This window comes from Bos taurus, chromosome 19 (assembly GCF_002263795.3).
Source record: "Bos taurus isolate L1 Dominette 01449 registration number 42190680 breed Hereford chromosome 19, ARS-UCD2.0, whole genome shotgun sequence".
Classification (NCBI taxonomy): Eukaryota; Metazoa; Chordata; class Mammalia; order Artiodactyla; family Bovidae; genus Bos; species Bos taurus.
The window spans coordinates 20536358-20557694 of record NC_037346.1 but is presented as its reverse complement, the minus strand read 5'-3'; the positions used below and the strand labels follow the sequence as shown (position 1 = coordinate 20557694).

Sequence of the window (21337 nt, the reverse complement as noted above, 5' to 3'; positions counted from 1 at the left end):
AACAGCCCCACCTTCTGACTCATTCCTGGTCTTGGCGGCCAAGCTCTCCTGGTGGCCAGGCGGTTTCCAAGCCAGGCCTCACCGATGCCTCGGCATGGGTAACTTGTCAGGGTGTCTGTACCTGGAAATTGCTCAGAGGGAACTTCCCAGATCTGGCAGGCCCTGGCCACAGCTTGGTCCTGAACAGTGGAGGATGGGGGTATACTTGTAGTTTCTGTTGTAATGAGTGTGTAGGATTCTAAACATGAAGAATGCCCATTGTGTGTCTCAGCTTTTTTTTTTTAAACAAGCTAAATCAAATACATATTTAATTAAGAAACTAATAATGCAATATTACCCAAACAAAATGTAAGCACATGTTCAATTATCATGTTCCATATTTCAGAGAAGAGGCATTAAGGATTTATGCTATAAGTTTATTTACAAACATATCTAGGATGCTGAGTTCAAGGGATTGATCCTTTTAAGAGACTGCACCTCTTAATATGCTCCTCTTTCTATCTGTCTTATGGATTACTTTTTAAGCAGTTGGTGTCTTACTATAAAGAAAGGTGCAGCAAATCCAGACCCAAAGAACAAAGTCATCATAGCTAGTAATCTCCACTTGTTTTCTACTGAAAATGGTATATTCTTCCCTGGACCCTCCTCATAGTGGCTCCGATGAACCACTGAGGTTGTGAACCTCCGGATGCTCTGTCCCAGCATAGCGCTGTTGGACGCTCTACAAAAGATCCAGAGACCAGAGGCGGAAGAAATGGCGGCTGCAAACCTACCGCTCCTTGCCTCACGACCTTGCTCCTCTAACAGCAAGGATCCTTTTTTTTTTTTTTTTTTTTTTTTTTAATCTTCCTTTTATTTATTTGTCTGAACTGGGTCTTAGTTGCAGTGCTTGGGCTTCTCTTGTTTCCATTCATGGGCTCTAGAGTGTGTGGGCTCAGTAGTTGTGGTGCTTGGGCTTAGTTGCCCTGTGGTATGTGGGATCTTTGTTCCCCCACAAGGGATTGAACCCATGTCCTCTGCACTGGAAATCAGACTCTTAAACACTGGACCACCAGGGAGGTCCTGTCTCAGTTTTGGCTCCACCATTTTCTGAGTTTCCCTCCTTCAGGGCCCCCACATCTTGGGGATAAAGAGCCCATGTTCTGCATGTTTCCAATTCTGCAGCATCCCAGAGCAGGTAGCAGATTTATTTCAGCCTCCAGTTCCCAGCGACAACCACACCCTCTCAGGGAGGAAAGTGATGGGCCTGACTCTGGGGGTCTCCAGAATCCAGAGCGAACATAAAAAGTATTTAGAATAGACTGAAAGATTACCTTGCTGATGGGAAGGAGGAGAAGGAAGGCTCCAGAGCAGTCCTTGTCTATGGCTCAGGTTCAATGGCATTTTTTAAAAACTGGGATCAGAGAGACGTCTAGGTATTTCTCCTGTACCCTGTGGGCTCTAGATCGTGTTTGTCTCTTGCTTGGGAGGCTGCGTCATAGGAAGAGCACAAGCTTTGGATGCAGCGGACCTAGATTTAAATCCTGGCTCTGCTACTCAGTTTTCTCATCTGTGAAGTGGGGATAATCACGTCCATCTCAACTAGCTGTTGGGAAAACTTCAAACAGTGCACATATGAATAGCCTGGCATGAGGTAGGTGGTTTCTGCAAAGAAAGCGAATTCAGAGTAATTTTCTGTTGGCCAAGGGGCTCCGGTGTTGCCCACCTGGGATCATATGAAACAAGGAATTGGGAAGAAAATGAAAGAGCAAGTAACTACCTTCTTAACCAAGAAACTTTGGAGTAAGAATGGCAAAGAGATGCCAACATGGGTGTGCTGGTAAATGTTTAAAAACTGGCTCCTTGGAAAGATGTGTACAAACACATAGGTTATTAAAATGTTTTGTACGTATAAAGAACGTGTAGCACACAATTTAGAAATAACAAAATATACCACATTCTTGTCAATTCCATTTAGCCAATTATTCCCACAAAATGCTTTCATTGATTTTTGAGAGCCGCTTGTATCAGTAATCAACCTTAAGTTATACATGATAAATAGGTGTTTTTGTTTTTAATTTTCTTGGTTGCAATGCATGGCATGTGGGATCTTAGTTCCCCAACCAGGAATCTAACCCACTCCCCTTTCATTGGAAGTGCTGAGTTTCAACCACTGAACCACCGGGGAAGTTCCAAATAGGTGTAGTTTTGACATGAATGTTGGTTGATATTTTTGTTTAAGACATAAAATGAAAGTGCGACGATTATGATTTTTTTTTGTCTGAATTTGACTTGTTGGTTAACAACTGAGTAACTTCCTTGCTGAATTGCATAGCAGTTTTCAAGTACTGGAAGGCTAGTTCCTCAAATTTTTGTGCTATTCACAATACAATGGCTATAGATGTGACACACTAAGTTTACTCTACATTATTAATATTTCTCCACCAACACTTTAAGTCTAGGGAATTTCCTGGTGGTCCAGTGGTTAGAACTCAGTGATTTCCCTCTTGGGGATCCGGGGTTTGATCCCTAGTCCAAGATTAAGATCTGCAAGCCACATGGCACAGCCAAAAAAAAAAAACAAAAACCCAAAATAACAACTTAAGCCTAGACAATCAGCTACACAATGAACAAGCCCTGTTTTGCGGTGTTTGCCAATTTCCATGTTGTAACTACTCCTACTGTGGCCAATTTCGTGCCTCTAACATGACAAAACTGAACACAGTGTTGGGAAGAGATGCAGTAGTACACCAATATAAAATATTTCCACCATACAGGAGTAATAGGTATACATAACCTCAAGAACATAGATAATAATAAAATGGTAAAATAATAGTTATAGTAAAAGCTTGGAAGGACTGATGATGAAGCTGAAGCTCCGATACTCTGACCACCTGATGAGAAGAGTCAACTCCTTGGAAAAGACCCTGATACTGAGAAAGATTGAAGGCAGGAGGAGAAGGAGGTGACAGAGGATGAGATGGTTGGATGGCATCGCCAAGTCAATGGACATGAGTTTGAGCAAACTCTGGGAGATAGTGAAGGACAGGGAAGCCTGGCGTACTGCAGTCCAAAGGGTCGCAAAGAGCTGGACGTGACTGAGCGACTGAACAGCAATAGTAAAATAGTAAAAGTAGTAATTAGGAAGTTGAGTTTTATTTTCAATTTAATGTACTTAATTGTAAGTTTATATAATTTAATTTAAAAACTGATTTTATTGAATTATATTTGATTTGCAGTGCTGTGCCATGTAGATTTCTTAATATTTATTTATTTTTATTAATTTATTTGGCTGTGCCAGGTCTTAGTTGCTGCACGAGGGATCTTTAGTTGAGGCATGTGAATTTTTAGCTGTGGCACATAGGATCTATTTCCCTGACCAGGGATCAAGCCCGGGCCTCCTGCATTGGGAGCAGGAAGTCTTAGCCATGGGCCACCAGGGAGGTCCCCTAATTTAATTTTTTTATATGAGTGTGCTCAACAGCTGACTCTAGAAATTTGACCATTGGCTCTTGTAAGCAGGCATAAACCAGCTCTGGCACAGAAAATCAGATGGGTCTTATAAGTGGGAGAAGCCGGGGGAGTGTGTCTGAGGGAAGTTGGACAGCACCTCCTACCTTAAGATTCCCTGGTAGCTCAGCTGGTAAAGAATCCGCCTGCAATACAGGAGACCCCAGTTCAATTCTTGGGTCAGGAAGAACTGTTGGAGAAGAGATAGGTTACCCAATCCACACCAGTATTCTTGGGTTTCCCTGGTGGCTCAGCTGGTAAAGAAACCGCCTTCAATGTGGGAGACCTGGGTTTGATCCCTGTGTTGGAAAGAGCCCCTGGAGAAGGGAGAGGCTACCCACTCCAGTATTCTGGCCTGGAGAATTACATGGACTGTATAGTCCATGGGGTTGTGAAGAGTCGGACACGCCCTAGTGACTTTCACTTTCACTTTTTTTCCTACCCTAAGCCAAAAACCACTAACCAGGTCCCGCCAGCCATTGTCTATGGTATGTAGTGTAGCTAGATCACCCAACGTTTCAAAAGAAGCCAGAAATGTGGATTTTTATGTGATTCTCTTGACTTTAAAAAGATTGGCAACAAATCAAGACATTTTTGAAAACACAGTGCTAGCCAGTCAAAACACATTTATGTGCAGAATTCAGCCCACGGGTTTCCATTTGTGACCTCAGCATTCACTTGCGCCTTTCAGGCTGACCTGTTGGGGACCCACTGAGCTGGGCTGGGGTGAGAGTGAGGTGAGGGAGGCAGTAGCCTCAGGCACAAAATTGAAGGAATGCCAAAAACTCACTAATTAAGATAAAAACATATTTTAAAAAATTTAAACGAACGCAAAAAAAAAAAATTCTTGTTGAACACAATAATGTTCTCTATACAGACAGGATCAGTGACAGTATTGTGCCAGGCCACATTAGGGCCTGAGGCAAAAAGAAAAATCTGTACTACTGATCTGGAACTAGAGGAGCTTGAGAACATTTCCAAGCACTGCCACTCTCTGGCCCTGTATCCTAGAGTTTGAGGGAAGGGCAGGGATCCCCTAAGAAATGGCCTGGAAGTCTTCCCAGGCCTCGGTTCTTCTTACTAGCCTCTATGATCGTGGCTCTAAGGAAAGCCCAGAGAAGTCTGTCCAGCAGCCTCCTGCAACCCCGGAAGGTCTGAGTTCAGAGGAAGAACTGGACCCACCAGAGGTGAGACGGAAAACCTGGGGACTCACTGCTCCTAACTGCAGGGTCCTTGCTGTGTGACCTTGGCCAGTTGATTGGAGATTCAATTTTCTGTGATGTGGGGTTTTGCTCTGCTCCCTGACTTCTAGCCAGTCACAGCATCTTGTTTACCTCTCTTGCAGTTTTTCATTTTGGATCTTAGAATCTGCAGGTCAGCTCTATCATCCCCTGCTCCAAGCAAGAAAACAGTTTGCTTAGCCTAAACCAGTGGTTCTCAATTTTGTTACCCAGAGGCTATTTGGCAATGAAGATTTAAAATATATATATTTATTTATTTGTCTGTGTTAGTCTTAGTTGCAGGATTCAAACTCTTAGTTGTGGCGTGCGGGATCTAGTTTCCTGACCAGGGATCAAACCCAGGCCCCTCACATTGGGAGTATGGAGTCTTAGCTACTGAATCACCAGGGAAATCCCAGTGGGAACACTTTTGATTGCCACGACTGGAGATGGCTGCTGCTACTGCTGCTGCTAAGTTGCGTCAGTCATGTCTGACTCCGTGCGACCCCATAGATGGCAGCCCACCAGGCTCCCCCATCCCTGGGATTCTCCAGGCAAGAACACTGGAGTGGGTTGCCATTTCCTTCTCCAATGCATGCAAGTGAAGAGTGAAAGTGAAGTCGCTCAGTCGTGTCTGACTCCTCGAGACCCCTGGACTGCAGCCCACCAGGCTCCTCCGTCCATGGGATTCTCCAGGCAAGAGTACCGGAGTGGGTTGCCATTGCCTTCAACTGGAGATGAAGTCAGGTGCTATTGGCATCTAGTAAATAGAAGCCAGAGATGCTGCTAAACCTCCTTCAATGCAGAGGACAGTCCCCTGTAAAGGAGAATTATCAGGTCCAAAATGTCAATGTGCTAAGGTTGAAGCTGGGGTTGAGAAACCCGGGCTGGGCACAGATAGATCTCTGCCCCATTTTCAAAGTTCTCCTGAGAGATTGTGTTCTCATCCATTGTCTTAAAGCCCTGGTAACCAGAAACATCAACACTTGTTCACTCATGTTGAGAACTTGACGTTTTGAAAGTTAAGGAGAGGGACTTCCCTAATGGTCCAGAGGCTAAGACTCCACGTTCCCAATGCAGGGGGCCAGAGTTTGAACTCGATCACGCATGCTGCAATTAGAAGTTTACATGTCAAGCCTAGAAGATGTAGAGTGCTGCAACTAAGATCTGGCACAATCAAATAAATAAACAAAAATAAATAAGTATTTTTTTTAAAGAAAGAAAGTTAAGGGGGATAGAAATGTTCTAGGGACGGCTCCAGGATCCTGTTTAGGAGACAAGGGGAGGGAAGGCAATGAAGTCAGTGGTGAAGGCTGGAGTCCTATCTAGCCCCTGAGTTTGCACAATAAGCCAAGCTGCTGGTTTATTTAGAGTGTGCATTTGGGAGCCTGAAAGATGGGGTTGATGGTGATAACGGGTGTCAATGTTATGTTGCAGGAAGGAGGACCCCTTCCAGGGCCCGAAACTGGGCTCTTGTCTAACACTCGGAAATGAATTGTCCGAGGAGACACATGTGCTGACAAAGCAAGAGACTTTATTGGGAAAGGGCACCCAGGTGGAGAGCAGTAGGGTAAGGGAACTCAGGCGAACTGCTCTGCCGTGTGGCTCGCAGTCTCGGGTTTTATGGTGATGGGATTAGTTTTGGGGTGGTCTTTGGCCAATCATTCTAATTCAGAGTCTTTCCTGGTGGCGCATGCATCGCTCAGCCAAGATGGATGCTAACGAGAGGGATTCTGGGAAGTGGATGGACACGCGGTGTCTCCTTTTAACCTTTCCCGAACTCTTGCTGTTGGGGGTGGCTTATTAGTTCCCTATTCCTTATCAGGATCTCCTGTCATAAAACAACTCATGCAAGTGGTTACTATGGTGCCTGGCCAGGGTGGGCGGTTTCAATCAGTGTGCTTCCCCTAACAACTATGTTTAGTCGCTAAGTCACGATGATTCTTTTGCAATTCCGTGGAGCCCGCCAGGCTCCTCTGTCCACGGGATTTCCCAGGAATGAATACTGGATTGGGTTGCAGTTTCCTTCTCCAGGGAAATCTTCCTGACCCAGGGATTGACCCTGCGTCTCCTGCATTGGCAGGCAGTTTCTTTACCACTGAGCCACCAGGGAAGCCAAGGGATGTCAATGCCCATCCCCCAAACTATTCTTGGAAATATTTTCAGTAATTCCCAGGATGAGAAGCTACAGACATGTAAAGTCAGATAAGATTTTTACAATGTGAGGCCTTAAAGAGGGTCCACCTGGCAAGAATGGGGGCTGTCAGACCTATCTCTTCCAGATCCTGCCATGGGGACTAAAGTTATTTGTGACCCTGGAACCTGGAGGAAAAACTATCTAAGTTGTGGATAGTCTGCTGTGGCCTCTTGGGAAAAACATGCCTGGTGCTATGTAAGTCTGAAAAAAAAAGTGCCCAGGACAGCTGGAAGGTTCAAAATCTCATCAGTCAGGAACATTTCTGCGGAAGCCCAGTTGTAGCATTTAAGCGTGCAGACTGTCTTGGTTAATTCGCGGTTGTGTTGGGGAGAAACTTGGAGAGTTGCTGCGTCCATCCTTTCCTCCTCCGTGTCCTTTTCTCTGCCAGTTTGTTCTTCTTGTCCTTGTCAGGCAGCAAGTGGCACGCCTGGGCGTCAGGCACAGATGGAACTGGAGCTCTTGCTGAGGGCCAGAAATAGTTATGCAAATATCTGGCTGCTGGGGCTTTATATTCTCCCCCTTCCCCTCCTCTTCCTTCCCCTTACTTCAATTCCTTCCTTAAAGCTTGAGATTTCAGGGATCCAGACTGGAGCTCCTGGGGTCTTCTCACTTCCTAGAGGCACAGCTCCTGGTGGGAGAGAGAATTCTCCCCTAGTGCCTGGAGGCTGCAGCCCAGGACCCCAACCTGAGGTCACACAGGCCTTTGGCCATCTACCTCACCCACCTGGTGCTGGGGGCCTTTACGGGGTTGGTCCTCCTGCTGGGGCAATCCCCTCTGTTTGGGGTGGATGTTCCATGCTTGTTTCACGGCTGTTCCTACCCCGCCCCCTCATACTAAAAAAGATGATCCCCCTGAATTGGGGGTGAGAGTGGGCTGCTTCCTCCTGAACCTGGTGGAGCTGCAGTTCTTCCCCTGCCAGTGGGGTCTTTCCCCGCCAGCACCTTCTTGTGGCCTGCATCGGGTGCTCCCACTTCTGGGCCGGCCTGCTCATCCTCCCCTGCTCCCTTCTAACAAGACAGCCCTGGGTTCCAGGAGCCCTCCTGCATGGAGGTGTAGCAGCTGGCAAAGTGCAGACCCCAGCATGGCGTGCTTCAGGCTCACTGCCTAATAGTGAGAGGCAACCAGCTCAAGGGAGCAGCAGAGACCTGATGTCTGACTGGGCAAAAAACCCTGCACTGGCCATCACTCTCCTGCCTGATCCTTGAGGTTGGGGAATGTGGCATGGGAGTGGGGAACCCTGCTTCCTCCTGAAAGCATTACCTCAACAGATATAAGATAGCAAAGTGATTAAGAGCAAGGTTTCTGGGTCCGGACTGCCTGCGTTCAAATCCCAGATCTGCCAGGTACCAGCTGGATAGCTTTGGACAAGTTGCTTAACCTCTCTGTGCCTCAGTTCTTTCATCTGAAAAAAAAAAGGTAGGGGGGATAAAAATGAACCCTGCCTTCTAAGAACACTGTGAAGATGAGTTTATAAATGTAAAGTACTTGCCAATAGTAGCTGATTGCAATAAACATTAGCCACTGTATTTTTTTTTTTCCTTTTAATATTTATTTATTTAGCTGAACCGGGTCTTAGTTGCAGCTTGCAGGATCTTTGATTTTCACTGTGGCATGTGAGATCTAGTTCCCTGACCAGGGATTGAACCCAGGCCTCCTGTTTTGGGAGCTCGGAGTGTTAGCCACTGGACCAGCAGGGCAGTCCCTATCCATTGTGTTAACCTTAGCTCTCTGGAGAGTTGCTTTTGCCTTGCTGTCTCATGCACCCAGAACTGTGAAATCAACTACTAATTCCTCCCTCACTTGCTCCTATGGCTATTGTTAGCTGAGTCCCCACACAGATCCTCCTTCCCAATCTCTCCTACGCTGTCCCCCTCCTTCCAGTCCCCCCATCACCTCCCTGGCTCAGACCTGCCTTCACTGCCATTGCTGAACCTGCCCAGCACCTTCCTGCCTGAACAGTCCCCTCCCTCCCTCCCAACCAGCACTTGCCTCCTGGTCAGCACTCCAGCTGAATTAACCACCTGAAGCTCCTCAACCTGGCATCCAGCATCTTCTATGAGTCAGCCCCAACCTCACTCGCTATCCACTCTTTCCCATTCCAGCCACGCTAGGGGCCATGCCTGGACTTTCTTCCCACCCTTTGCTCCAGTCCCTCCTGGGGAGCTCTGCCCTGGTCAGCTTTAGGACCAAACTAACTGGGTTCCAGCTCTGCTTTGCCACTCACTGGCTGTGTGATCTAGGACAAGCAGCTAGGGGTTTGGGGGCTCTTTTCTGTATAAAAAGAGACTGACAGGGACTTCCCCGGTGGCCCAGTGGTTAAGGCTTCACCTTCCAGTGCAGGGGGTGTGGGTTCAATCCCTGGTCTGGGAGCTAAGATCCTACATGCGTCTTGGCCAAAAAAACAAAGCATAAAACAGAAACAATAGTGTAACAAATTCAATAAAGACTTTAAAAAGAGGTCCACATCAAAAAAAAAAAAATCTTAAAAGAAAGAGAGACTAATAATACCCACTTCACAGCGTTGTTGTGAGGATTAAACAAGATAATAAAGTAAATAAAGTGCCAGGTGCACAATGCTCCTTGGCAAGCAGTGCTCTTACCATCTAAATCCTACTATTATAGGCTCTGATCCTAGCCTCTGTCTGTGAAGCCTTCCTTGACTCCTCCTCTGCTCTGTTGCTCCTCTGAGCCTCCATGACGATTTCACTCGACAATTAATTACACACTGCTGTGACTCCCCTTGACCGTGGCCTTCAGTGGTTATTTCCATCCATCCTGCTGTGTGACTTTGCATGTATCTCTGATGTCTTTGCATCTCAGTCGCAGGAGGGGGAAAGGTGCTGTGCTTTGTGGAAAGAGGACACACAGTCCTGCTCTTAACAGTGCTTTGCAGGGAATAGCGGCTTGATGCATCTATCCTGATTTATCCTGATATTGTTAGGCCAGAATTGGGAGTGGCCAAACAGGGCTTCGTCTGAAGCATGTCAGAAAACCACAGGAGATGGTATTCCTCTGTCTCCTTCCACAACTTGGGGCAATTTTTAACAATCATTTAACAGCTACGAAAGTTCTTTCCAAGGTCTAATTAGAGTCCTGCTTGCTGCAGTGGAAGCTATTCTCCTTGGGCCTCAGGCAGTTCGTGTCTAGGTCCTGAGTAGCGGTGAGCTACTGCTTTTTGTTGTTGTTCAGTCACTCAGTTGTGTCCGACTCTTTGTGAGCCCATGGGCTGCAGCATGCCAGGCTTCCCTGTCCTTCACTATCTCTGGAGTTTGCTCGAACTCATGTCCATTGAGTTGATGATGCCATCCAACCATCTCGTCCTCTGTTGCCCCTTCTCTTCCTGCCTTCAATCTTTCCCAGCATCAGGGTCTTTTCCAATGAGTCTGTTCTTTGCATCGGGTGGCCAAAGTATTGGAGCTTCAGCTTCAGCATCAGTCCTTCCAGTGAATATTCAGGGTTGATTTCCTTTTGGATTTACTGATTTGATCTCCTTGCTAACCAAGGGATTCTCAAGAGTCTTCTCCAGCACCAAAATTCAAAAGCATCAATTCTTCGGCGTTCAGCCTTCTTCATGGTCCAACTCTCATATCCGCACATGACTGCTGGAAAACCGTAGCTTTGGCTAGGTGGACCTTTGTCGGCAAAGTGAGATCTCTGATTTTTGGACTGCCATGAACAACCATGAAAGGCAAAAAGTGCCTTTGGGTTATGTTAATAAGCTTGGACACTATTCCTTAGGCCATGGGTTAGCAAAGTGTAGTCCTTGGGCCAAATTTGGCCCACATCTTTTTTTTTTTTGTGGCTGCACTGGGTCTTCATTGCTGCACTCAGGTTTTCTCTAGTTGTGGCAAACAGGGGCTGCTCTCTAGCTGTGGTGCACAGGCTTCTCATTGCAGTGGCTTCTCTTGTTGCAGAGCAGGGGCTCTAGGGCACGCAGACTTTAGTAGCTGCGCCTCACAGGCTCTAAAGTTTGGGCTCAGTAGGTACAAGGACTTAGTTGCCCACGGCATGTGGAATTTTCCCAGACCAGGGATCGAACCAATGTCCTCTGCATTAGCAGAAGGATTCTTAACCATTGGACCAACAGGGAAGTCCCCACCATCTGTTTTTATAAATAAACTGTTTTTGGGACACAGACATGATCATTGGTTTCTATATTGTCTACGGCTGCTTTTGTGCTGCATAGAAATGACTAGTTGAGACATGTGAAAAGCCTAAAATATTTACTATCAGACACTTTACAAAAAAGTTGGCTGATCCCTGTACTAGGCCATCAGAAGCCTTTGAAGAATTCCAAGCCGGGGAGTGACATGATCGAGTTGGTATTTTAGGAACATCACTGGAAGATGTGTCAGAGGGGATGAGGAGGGAGCAGGTGGCTGTGAGGAGATTGTTGCAATTGTCTGGTCAAGAACTGATGAGGCCTGAACTGAGGCAGTGCAATGGGGATGGATAAACGATGCAGGCTGGAGAGATAGTTAATGAGAAGAACCAATAGGACATGAGCTCTGAGAAGGAGGGGATGGAGGGAGAGGGAGGAGGCAGGGGGAGTGGATTTCTGGCTTTACTGACTGAGGGTTAGAGTCATCAACCAAAAGGAAGAAGTCAGCGAGGAAGACTTGTACACTTGGCTTTGGATACAGTTTACTTGGGGTATTTGCAAGAGATGGGGAAAGTACCAAGCCCTCTAGTGTGATGTCTGCCATGGAAATTTGCGAGTTATCCATGGCTTGGGAGGTATTTGGGGGTCCTGGGAATGAACAAGATCTCCTAAGAAGGGGGTGCAAGATCCAAAGTACAGAACACAAGGAAGAAATCCTAGGAAGCACCAACACCGAAAGACAAACAGAAGTATGTCCAGCAAAGAGATTCAGAAGAAGAGATTCTATGGGCCAAGTTGAGAAGAAAAGTCAGGTCAAATAGGCAGCAGTAAGCAAGCCTGAGAGGCAGTCCCTAGATTAGCAATTGGTAGGTCATGGTTTGGGTGACTAACTTGTCCCATTTTGCATGGAACTTTCTGTTTTGACACTGAAAAATCCCATATCTCCAGGGAACCCTCAGTGTTGGCATTAACAGTTTGTTGCTCTTCTACTGACATCACCAAGAATGATGTCAAGAAAAGTTTAGCTTGCAAAGTACCCCACCAGGACTTCCTTGGTGGTTCAGTGGTTAAGACTCCACGATCCCAATGTAGGTGGTCTGGGTTCGATTCCTGGTCAGGGAACTAGATTCCACATGTTGAAACAAAAAGGTCCCGCATGCTATAATGAAGATCGACGATCCCACACGCTGCAGCCAACACCTGGTGCAGCCAAATGAATACATTAAAAAAACATTTTTTAAAAGTAACTAACTTCTGGAGACATTATTTTCCCATTGAGCTGACAAACCTATATCCTAGTTGGATCCTCTTTGAGTCACTGCTAGCATGATGAAAACATGAAGCTCTCTCTTGGTACAGCGCTTGACCATTACACAACTTTATTCCATCCTTACAACAACCCTGCGAGGTAGGAGTTCACAGCCCTAATTTTATTGGAATGGAAGCTGAGCGGTTAAGCTCTCATGGCAAAATAGGCTCAATTTCAAGCCTCATAACTCCAGAAGCCCATGTCCTGGCTGCCTCCACAGCTCTGCTTGTAGATGTTTATAATCTAGAACACTGGGCTGGAGGCTGGTGGGACTGTGGATCCCCTGCTTGTTGCAGAGTTAGGCAAAGGCCATGAAATTCTTGGGAGCATGGATTGAACCCTATAACTATGTGCAGATCAATACAGAAGGAGTAAGGCTGCAGGTTCAAACAAAAGTAGACATATAAACTGAGGCCATCAAAGTTGTGTAAGAGGACCCATATTCTATGCAATAGCTGGGTTCTTTTTTTTTTTTTTAACTGCACTTGAGTGGCTTGTAGGGTCTTAGTTCAACCACCAGGGTTTGAACCTAGGCCCCAGTAGTGACAGCTCCAAGTCCTAACCATTGGACTGCCCAGGGAACTCCCAATAGCTAGGCTCTTTTAAATATTGTTTTATTGTAGTAAAATATGCATAACATAGGGCTTTTCTGATAGCTTAGTTGGTAAAGAATCCACTTGCAATGCGGAAGACCTGGGTTCAATCCCTGGTCTTGGGATGATTGGTCAGGGTTGGGACGATCCCCTGGAAAAGGGAAAGGCTACCCACTCCAGTATTCTAGCCTGGAGGATTCCATGGACTGTATAGTCCATGGGGTCACAAAGAGTCGGACTCGACTGAGTGACTTTCACTCACTCATAATGCATAACATAACATTTACCATTTTTACCATTAAGTGTATAATTCAGCATCATTAGTTACTTTCATAATGTTGTACAAGCATCACCGCTATTCATTTCCATTAGTTTTTCATCATCCCCAACAGAAACTCTGTACCCATTAAACAAGGACTCCCCATTTCCTCCTCCCCTAGACTCTGGTAGCCTCTACTCTACTTTCTGCCTCTATGAATTTGCATATTCTAGGTACCTCGTGTGAGTGGACTCATATAGCATTTGTACTTCTGTATACGGCTTCTTTCGTTTAGCATAATGTCCTTAAGGCTCAATCATGTTGCAGCCTGTGTCAGAATTTTTCCTTCTTTTTTATGGCTGAGTGATATTTCATTGTATAAATGCCACGTTTTGTTCACCCATACGTCTGTTGAGGGATGGGCTCTTTTCATATTCTTATACTTCTAATAAAGTTAATCATATATTTCTAATGTTTTTAAGTGTCATTTGAGAGACAAGGATACTATATGCTTCCTAAAAAAAGACCATGCCACCTATGAAGTATTTGTCCCTTCAAAATAAAACTCAAATCTGCTCAAGCCTCTAGATTTGCCAATATACAGGAAATACAGAGGCCTGAGTATCATATTAAACTACCCTATGGGGATGCCATCAACAAAATCCAGACAGGAAAATCTGTAGGATAAATGACCTAGTTTCTTCTACAGATAAGTTGCAAGGGGAAAAAATATAGAGATAGGAGAGATAAAAAAGATATAAGAGATACTTAACAGTCTTGTCCTGCGAATATTCTCGCTCCTCTAATTTTGTAATAATTTGGGCAGGCTAAACATGTGCTACACTGAGACCATGTTTGTGTCTCCAGACCTAGATCTTTCCTTAGTTCTGGTTTTATAAATGCCGGTAGTAAATTAAGCCTGACTTATACAATGCATCTTATGTGGAAAATGTCTGTGACTCCAGGTATCTGACCAAACGTGAGAAATTACTGAATAACTAGTATAATAATGGGCTTTCCAGGTGGCTTAGTAGTAAAGAATCCGCCTGCCAATGCAGGAGACAAAGGAGACGTGGGTTTGATCCTTGGGTTGGAAGATCCCCTGGAGGAGGAAAGGGCAATCCATTTCCGTATTCTTGCTGAAATAATCCCATGGACAGAAAAGCCTGGTTGCAAAGAGTCAGACACGACTGAGCAACTGAGCACACATGCAGCGTAACATTTGAAGATAACCATTGCTAATTTGATGATTACCTGTTGCCGTTAAAAGAATTGGGCTTCCCTGATGGTTCAGACAGTAAAGAATCTGCCTGCAATGTGGGAGATCTGGGTTCAGTCCCTGGGTTGGGAAGATCCCCTGGAGGAGGGCATGGAAACCCACTCCAGTATTCTTGCCTGGAGAATCCCATGGTAAGAGGAGCCTGGCAGGCTACAGCCCATGGGGTAGCAAAGAGTCAGACACGACTGAGAGCGACTAACACTTTCACTTCTTCACTTTCATTAAGTGAATTATATTTTTTTTAAAAAGTCAATTAACTGCAACATGTGAATCTTGATTCAATCAAACAAGTAGTTTTTTAAAAAAAATGTTATGGAGATAATTGGAAATTTGAACACTGATTTTCTGATGATATCAGCGAATTATTGTTAAAAAATTTTGAGTTTGACAATAGTATGTGGTTTTGTTTTTAAAAAAGTCCTTATCTTTTAGACACATACACTAAAATGTTTTCAGATGAAGTGATATGATATTTGTTTTATATAATTTGGAATTTGTTTTAAGGTTATGGGAGGGAGTAGAGTTGAAATAAGATTTCCATGAGTTCATAACTATTGAAACTTTGTGATGGATAATCAGGGGTTTGTTGTCTTATTTTGTTTGCTTTCGTCTGTGTTTGGACTTCCTCAAAATAAAACTTTTTTTCCTTTTCTCTACACAGGCTCTTTGTTGCAGTGCACAGGCTTAGTTGTCCCAGGGAATGTGGGATCTTAGGTCCCCAACAGGGACTGAACCCACATCCCCTGCATTGGAAGGTGGATTCTTAACCACTGGAGCACCAGGGAAGTCCTCCCAAATAAAACTTTTTAATGTCATTTCAGAGATACACTCCTTTATTTTGGGCTGACCTTCGGCAGGTGCTCTCTTCCTAGGATTTAGCTTCAAGTTCCCTAAAGAGCATTCTCCACCCACATTCCAAGTGTCTGTACAAAAGAATAAAGGATCTTATGCTAATAAATGCATTTTAAGGAACAGTATTCAATATGTGTTCTTGTCATCTGAACGTCACTTGTTATCAGGCAGCTATGCAATTCTGTGGGCTTGAAAAAAATGGCTTGCCTAGGAATTTTCCTGGTGGTCCAGGGGTTAAAACTTCACCTTCAGTGCAGAGGGTGCAGGTTCGATCCCTGGCTGGGGATCTAAGACCCCACATGTCTCACGGCCAAAAAGCCAAAACATAAAACAGAAGCAATATTGTAACAAATTCAGTAAAGACTTAAAAAAAATTGTCCACATTAAATATATATATATATATATGTATATAGTTTTTAAAATGACTTTCCTACCTGCAATCCTTTCTGGAGGGTCATGTTGTGGTAGCTTACTATGTGACAAATATCATCTACATGCTCTACATTTTCCATTTCTCCTAAGCCTCACAGTACCTCTATGACTTACACATTATTATCAGCCTCCATTTTACAGATGGGGAGAGTCAGAGAGATTAACAAGGGCTGACATCTGTTAACCATTTACGATCTGTCAAGTACTGGGCTAATTGCTCTAAATGAATTTGCTTGTTTTATCCTTACATGCTTATGAGGTAGGCACTATTATTATCCCCATTTTATAGATGAGGCAATTGAGGCTTAGAGAGGCAAAGGAACTCGCTAACAGCTGCTAGACCAAGTGTTCCACTCTGCCCTGAACACAGCCCAGTCGCATGATTCAGAGCAAGCATTCCGGGCTCCGCTACTTATTAGCTGTGTAGCCTTGGGTAAATTATTTCATCTTCCTCAGCCTGGTTTCTAATGTGCAAGATGGGGATAAAAACATCACCTCCCTGGTGGGATGGTGGGGTAGGGTGTTGGGGGGGCGTGATGGGAGGGAGACTTAAGAGGAAGGGAATATATGTATACATACAGCTGATTCACATTGTTGTACAGCAGAAACTAACACAACACTGTAAGGCAATTATCAGCTCAGTTCAGTCACTCAGTCGTGTCCAACTCTTTGCAACCCCATGAATCGCGGCACGCCAGGCCTCCCTGTCCATCACCAACTCCCGGAGTTCACTCAGACTCACGTCCATCAAGTCGGTGATGCCATCCAGCATCTCATCCTCTGTCGTCCCCTTCTCCTCCTGCCCCCAATCCCTCCCAGCATCAGAGTCTTTTCCAATGAGTCAGCTCTTTGCATGAGGTGGCCAAAGTACTGGAGTTTCAGCTTTAGCAATTATACTAAATATAAAGCAATTATACTCCAATGAAAAAAATAATTTTAAAAAATATAAAAAAGAACATCACCTCTGTAATAGGGTGAGACTGAGCACTAAATGAGACAATTCTGGCCAAGGGGTTAGCATGATGGTGACCTACTGTGAGGGTTCAATTGTTGTAATCAATTTTTATTATCACCAGGCTTCTTGCTCAGGGCGCTTTTCCACTCAAGTCAGATTGCTTTGGGAGCTTAGGAATTTTCTGGAAAAACCAGCCTTTCTGTGGTCATCTGAGCTATTTTAAGTGGACACTGCTGTGCCGTTTTTCTATGAGGGGTGGAGGGGACTACACTTTTACTTAGAACCAGTACAGGGATTATTCTGACCTATGAGACGTGAAAGATTAAAAACAAGTGAGCTTGAGGCAAAATCGTTGTGGGTGTTGCCCTGGTGTTTCGTTCTTGCCAGGTCTCTGAAATCAGTTCCTGGTCCAGGCTGGAGGAGCTCTTAGGAACATCGTGTAATACTCCAAGTGCCCTGATGTGGACATACATAAACAAAGCAGGTGTTAATATCTCTGTTTATTCACTGCCATGATACAGGGAAAAAACATGGGCTCTGAGCCTTGGGGACCTCAATCTGAATCCCGATGCTGCCACTGGCAGGCTGTTTCCTTAGCTGAGAGTTGGGAAGGTTATGACAATAAAGCTAAAAGTTACAGAATGCTTCCTATATGCTGGGCCCTTTTTACTCATTAACTCACTGAATTATTTTAAAAGTTGGTAAACTTTATTTTTTAAAGCCATTTTATTTTTTAGGCTGTGCCACACAGCACGTAGGATCTTAGTTCCCCTACCAGGGATCGAACCTATGTTCCCTGCAGTGGAAGTGTGATGTCCTAGCCACTAGACTGCCAGGGAATTCCCTTTAAAGCAATAGCAGAACTGAGCTCAAAGTACAGTGTTCCCATAATACCCTCTTCACCTCCCCACACACAGCCTCCCCACTGTCAACACCCTGCACCAGCGTGGGACAGTTGTCACACCTGATAAACATACACAGCACATCATCATCGCTTAGCCTATAGTCTACATTAGGGGTCACTCTTGGTGTTTACATTCTGTTGGTTTGGATAAAAGTATCAGGACATGCATCCATCATTGTAGTACCAAATAGAGTAGTTTCGCTGCCCTAAAAATCCTATGTGCCCTGCCTGTTCATCCCTCCCTTATCACAACCCTGACAACACCTGATCTTTTTATTGTCTCCACAGTTTTACCACAGAGTTGGAATCATATAGCCTTGTCACATTGATTTCTCTTGCTTAATAATATGCATGCTCCACCATGTCTTTTCATGGCTTAACAGTTTATTTCTGAATAAGAATACATTGTCTGGATAAAATAAAATGTCTGTTTAACCATTCAGCTACTGAAGGATATCTCGGTTGCTTGTTAAGTGTTGGCAATTATATATAAAGCTGTTGTAAACATCCGTGTGCAGATGTCTGTGTGGATATGTTCTCAACTCCGTTAGGTAAAGAACAAGGACAATTGCTGCGTCATATGGATAGAGTGTGTTTAGCTTTATAAGAAACTGCCAAACTGTCTCCCAAAGAAGCTGTGCCATTTTGCATTCCCATCAGCAATGAATGAGAGTTCCTGTTGCCCCTCACCCCCTCTAGCATTGGGCATTGTCTGTGTTCCAGTCATTGGCCTTTCTAACAGATGTGTAATGGTATCTTGTTGTTTTAATTTGCGATTCTCTATGACATGTGTCGGAGAAGGCAATGGCACCCCATTCCAGTACTCTTGCCTGGAAAATCCATAGACCGAGGAGCCTGGTAGGCTGCAGTCCATGGGGTCGCGAAGAGTCAGACACGACTGAGCGACTTCCCTTTCACTTTTCTCTTTCATGCATGGGAGAAGGAAATGGCAACCCACTCCAGTGTTCTTGCCTGGAGAATCCCAGGGATGGGGGAGCCTCGTGGGCTGCCGTCTATGGGGTCGCACAGAGTCGGACACGACTGAAACAACTTAGCAGCAGCAGCAGCATGACACGTGTACCTTGGACAGCAAGGAGACCAAACCAGACAATCCTAAAGGAAATCAACCCTGAGTATTCATTGGAAGGACTGATGCTGAAGCTGAAGCTCCCAGCACTTTGGCCACCTGACGATAAGATCCGACTCATTGGAAAAGTGCTTGAAGCTGCGAAAGATTGAGGGCAGGTGAAGGGGGTGGCAGAGAATAAGGTAGTTAGATTCCATCACCGACTCAACAGACATGAGTTTGAGCAAACTCCCAGAGATAGTGAAGGACAGGGAAGCCTAGCGTGCTGCAGTCCATGGGGTCGCAAAGAATCGGACATGACTTAGCGACTGAACAACAAGATGACATGTGATGAAGAACATCTTTTCAAATGCTTATTTACCATCTGTATATCTCCTTTGGTGAAGTGTATATTCAGGTTTTGGGTCCATTTTTAAATCGGATCATTTGTTTTCTTATTGAATTTTAAGAGTTCTTTGTATATTTTGGATAACAGTTCTTTATCAGATGTTTTTTGCAAGTATTTTCTCCCAGTCTTTGGTTTGTCTTCTCATTCTCTTGACATTGTCTTTTACGAAGCAGAAGTTTTTAATTTTAATTTTAATGAAGTCTAGCTTCTTATTAATTCTTTCTTCTCATTGTTTCATAAATTGTGCCTCTGATACTGTATATGAAAAATCATCACCATATTCAAAATCAGCTAGGTTTCCTCCTGTGTTAACTTTCTACAGCTTTGTGGATATGTTTAGGTCTATGACTCATTTTAATTTTTGTGAAGGGTGTAAGGTATGTGTCTAGACTCTTGTTTTTTTTTGCCTGTGGAGGATGTCCAGTTGTTTTAGCACCATTTGTTGAGAAGACTAAATTCATTTGATTTTCAAACTAAACTTTGAGGTGGGCATTTTTAGCCCATACTTTTCAGATTAAAAAACTGAGGCACAGAGAGGTTTTGTAAGTCACTCAGAGTAATACAGGCAGACATGACAGAGCTGAGATTTGATCCCAGGCAACCTGACTCTTGAGTCCATGCATTCAATCCCTATCTATAAAAATAATGTCTCCTTAATAGGTTTGTAGTGAGGAAGAGACATAGTGTTTAGCACATGGTACGTGCTCAGAAAGCAATTGTGATAGTCATTGTGCTCCCTAGCTTCCCAGGTTTCATTGAAGCGTCATGTCCTCAGAGCAGCTTTCTTTCATTCCTTCAGCCAAATGAGCCATCCATCACAGCATCATCTCATCATCCAAGGGATGACAGTGTGGTGAATCCTGTGGGCATGCTAAGTCGCTTTAGTCATGTCTGACTCTTTGCCACCCATGGACGGAGCCTGCCAGTCTCCTCTGTCCTTGGGATTCTCCAGGCAAGAATACTGAAGTGGGTTGCCACGCCCTCCTCCATGGGATCTTTCTGACCCAGGGATCGAACCCGCGTCCCCCGCATTGGCAGGCAGGTTCTTTACCACTAGGGCCATCTAGGAAGCCCGTGGTGAATCCTACTGAGGTCAAAGTTCACCCCTCGCCCTCACCATGTGAGTTCCCTAGAGAGAGGGTCCAAATCTGATATCTCTCTGTTCCTCAGAGTGCCTGGTGCTGCCCTTGGCACTTGGCAGGGTCTCAGCCCAAGTGTGTTGAATTAAGTTTGGATTGCGTGCTATTCCTTTATTCAAGATGCACATTCTGGGTGTGGTCTATTCCTCAGGATCGCCCAGCTAATCCTCAGCTCTTAGCTCCTGAATCCCCTCGCTTGAACCTTCCCTGGTGTGTCAGGTTGAGCCACCTCTGCCTGGAGAAGTTCCGGGTTGGGCTGTTTATGGAGGCAGCTGCCCTTGTCTGCTACACCCTTCTTCCTGCACCACCCGGCTCAGTTTCTTCCACATTCTGGGTACCTCCCTTCAGTATGGACACCGCCTGTAGAAGCACCCACCTCTCTCTCTCAGCTCAAGACGTAAGCCCTTTCTTGGAAACCTGTTCTCTAAATGCCTCTGGCCTCTTTGGGAGAGTCTAACACTCCTTCTCAATGGGTAGAGCAGCTCACCTGATATTGACAGGACATGAGGACCCAGGGGCAGACCTCATTCCTAAGAGCTTCTGAAGCTGTTAATTTTGGTATTGTTGGGCTCCTTTAGGGAGTGCGAGCCACTTATGGCTATCACCGGTGGGTCTTGGTTCACCCCATAGACAGCTCCACCTGAAGCATGCCTCTCTCAAACCAGCCCACCAGGAATCTGGGGGGTACATCCTGCCAGTACCCCCTTGGCAGCCCCTGCTTTGGACTGGGCCGTACGGCATCCTCCAGCATCATCCTGCGTCTGCCTCTGCAGAGCTGCTCTGGGGAGATGTGACCCGCAAGACTCACCTGGACAGCACTGCCCCGGGAAGGCACCCTCTTGGACACAGCCAGCATAGTCCACTGGCGCCCGCCTAGGACAGGGCCTGTTTTATACACTCAGCGTGACCCCAGTGCCCGCCCTGAGCGCGCCCAGCAGCCTCGGTTGCCCGGTGCAGAGAACCTCCAGGCAGGGCCTGTGGGACCCTCACAGAGGTCTCCAGGGCAGTGCCGGGTGCCGCCTGGCCCGCTCTGGAGGCGCGCCCAGGCGCTGCCAGGAAGGCCGACCGTTTATCCCCGGAGCCGCCAGCAGGGAGCTCCCTTTCGGTTCGGCTCGCGCGGCCGCGGGGGGC

The 21337-nt window shown here is 45.5% G+C and overlaps 1 protein-coding gene, 1 long non-coding RNA gene and 1 other non-coding gene across 3 annotated transcripts; 1 reads left to right on the top strand and 2 right to left on the bottom strand.

The window, feature by feature from the left end:
- Positions 1 to 286: 286 nt before the first annotated feature.
- Positions 287 to 766, bottom strand: LOC101903567 (cytochrome c oxidase subunit 7C, mitochondrial). The gene has a single exon (XM_010815864.4). The coding sequence runs from the start codon at positions 703 to 705 to the stop codon at positions 514 to 516; it is 192 nt and encodes a 63-aa protein (XP_010814166.2). The 5' UTR covers positions 706 to 766; the 3' UTR covers positions 287 to 513.
- A 2422-nt stretch (positions 767 to 3188) lies between these two features.
- On the bottom strand, positions 3189 to 21291 carry LOC100848570 (uncharacterized). The gene is made up of 4 exons (XR_813169.4): positions 21015 to 21291; positions 8168 to 8309; positions 7452 to 7534; positions 3189 to 7368 (listed from the first exon to the last, which is right to left on the bottom strand). It is a non-coding gene; the product is annotated as an uncharacterized lncRNA (long non-coding RNA).
- On the top strand, positions 13953 to 14084 carry LOC112442791 (small nucleolar RNA SNORA72). Its single transcript, XR_003031084.1, has one exon. It is a non-coding gene; the product is annotated as a small nucleolar RNA SNORA72 (small nucleolar RNA).
- Positions 21292 to 21337: the final 46 nt, after the last annotated feature.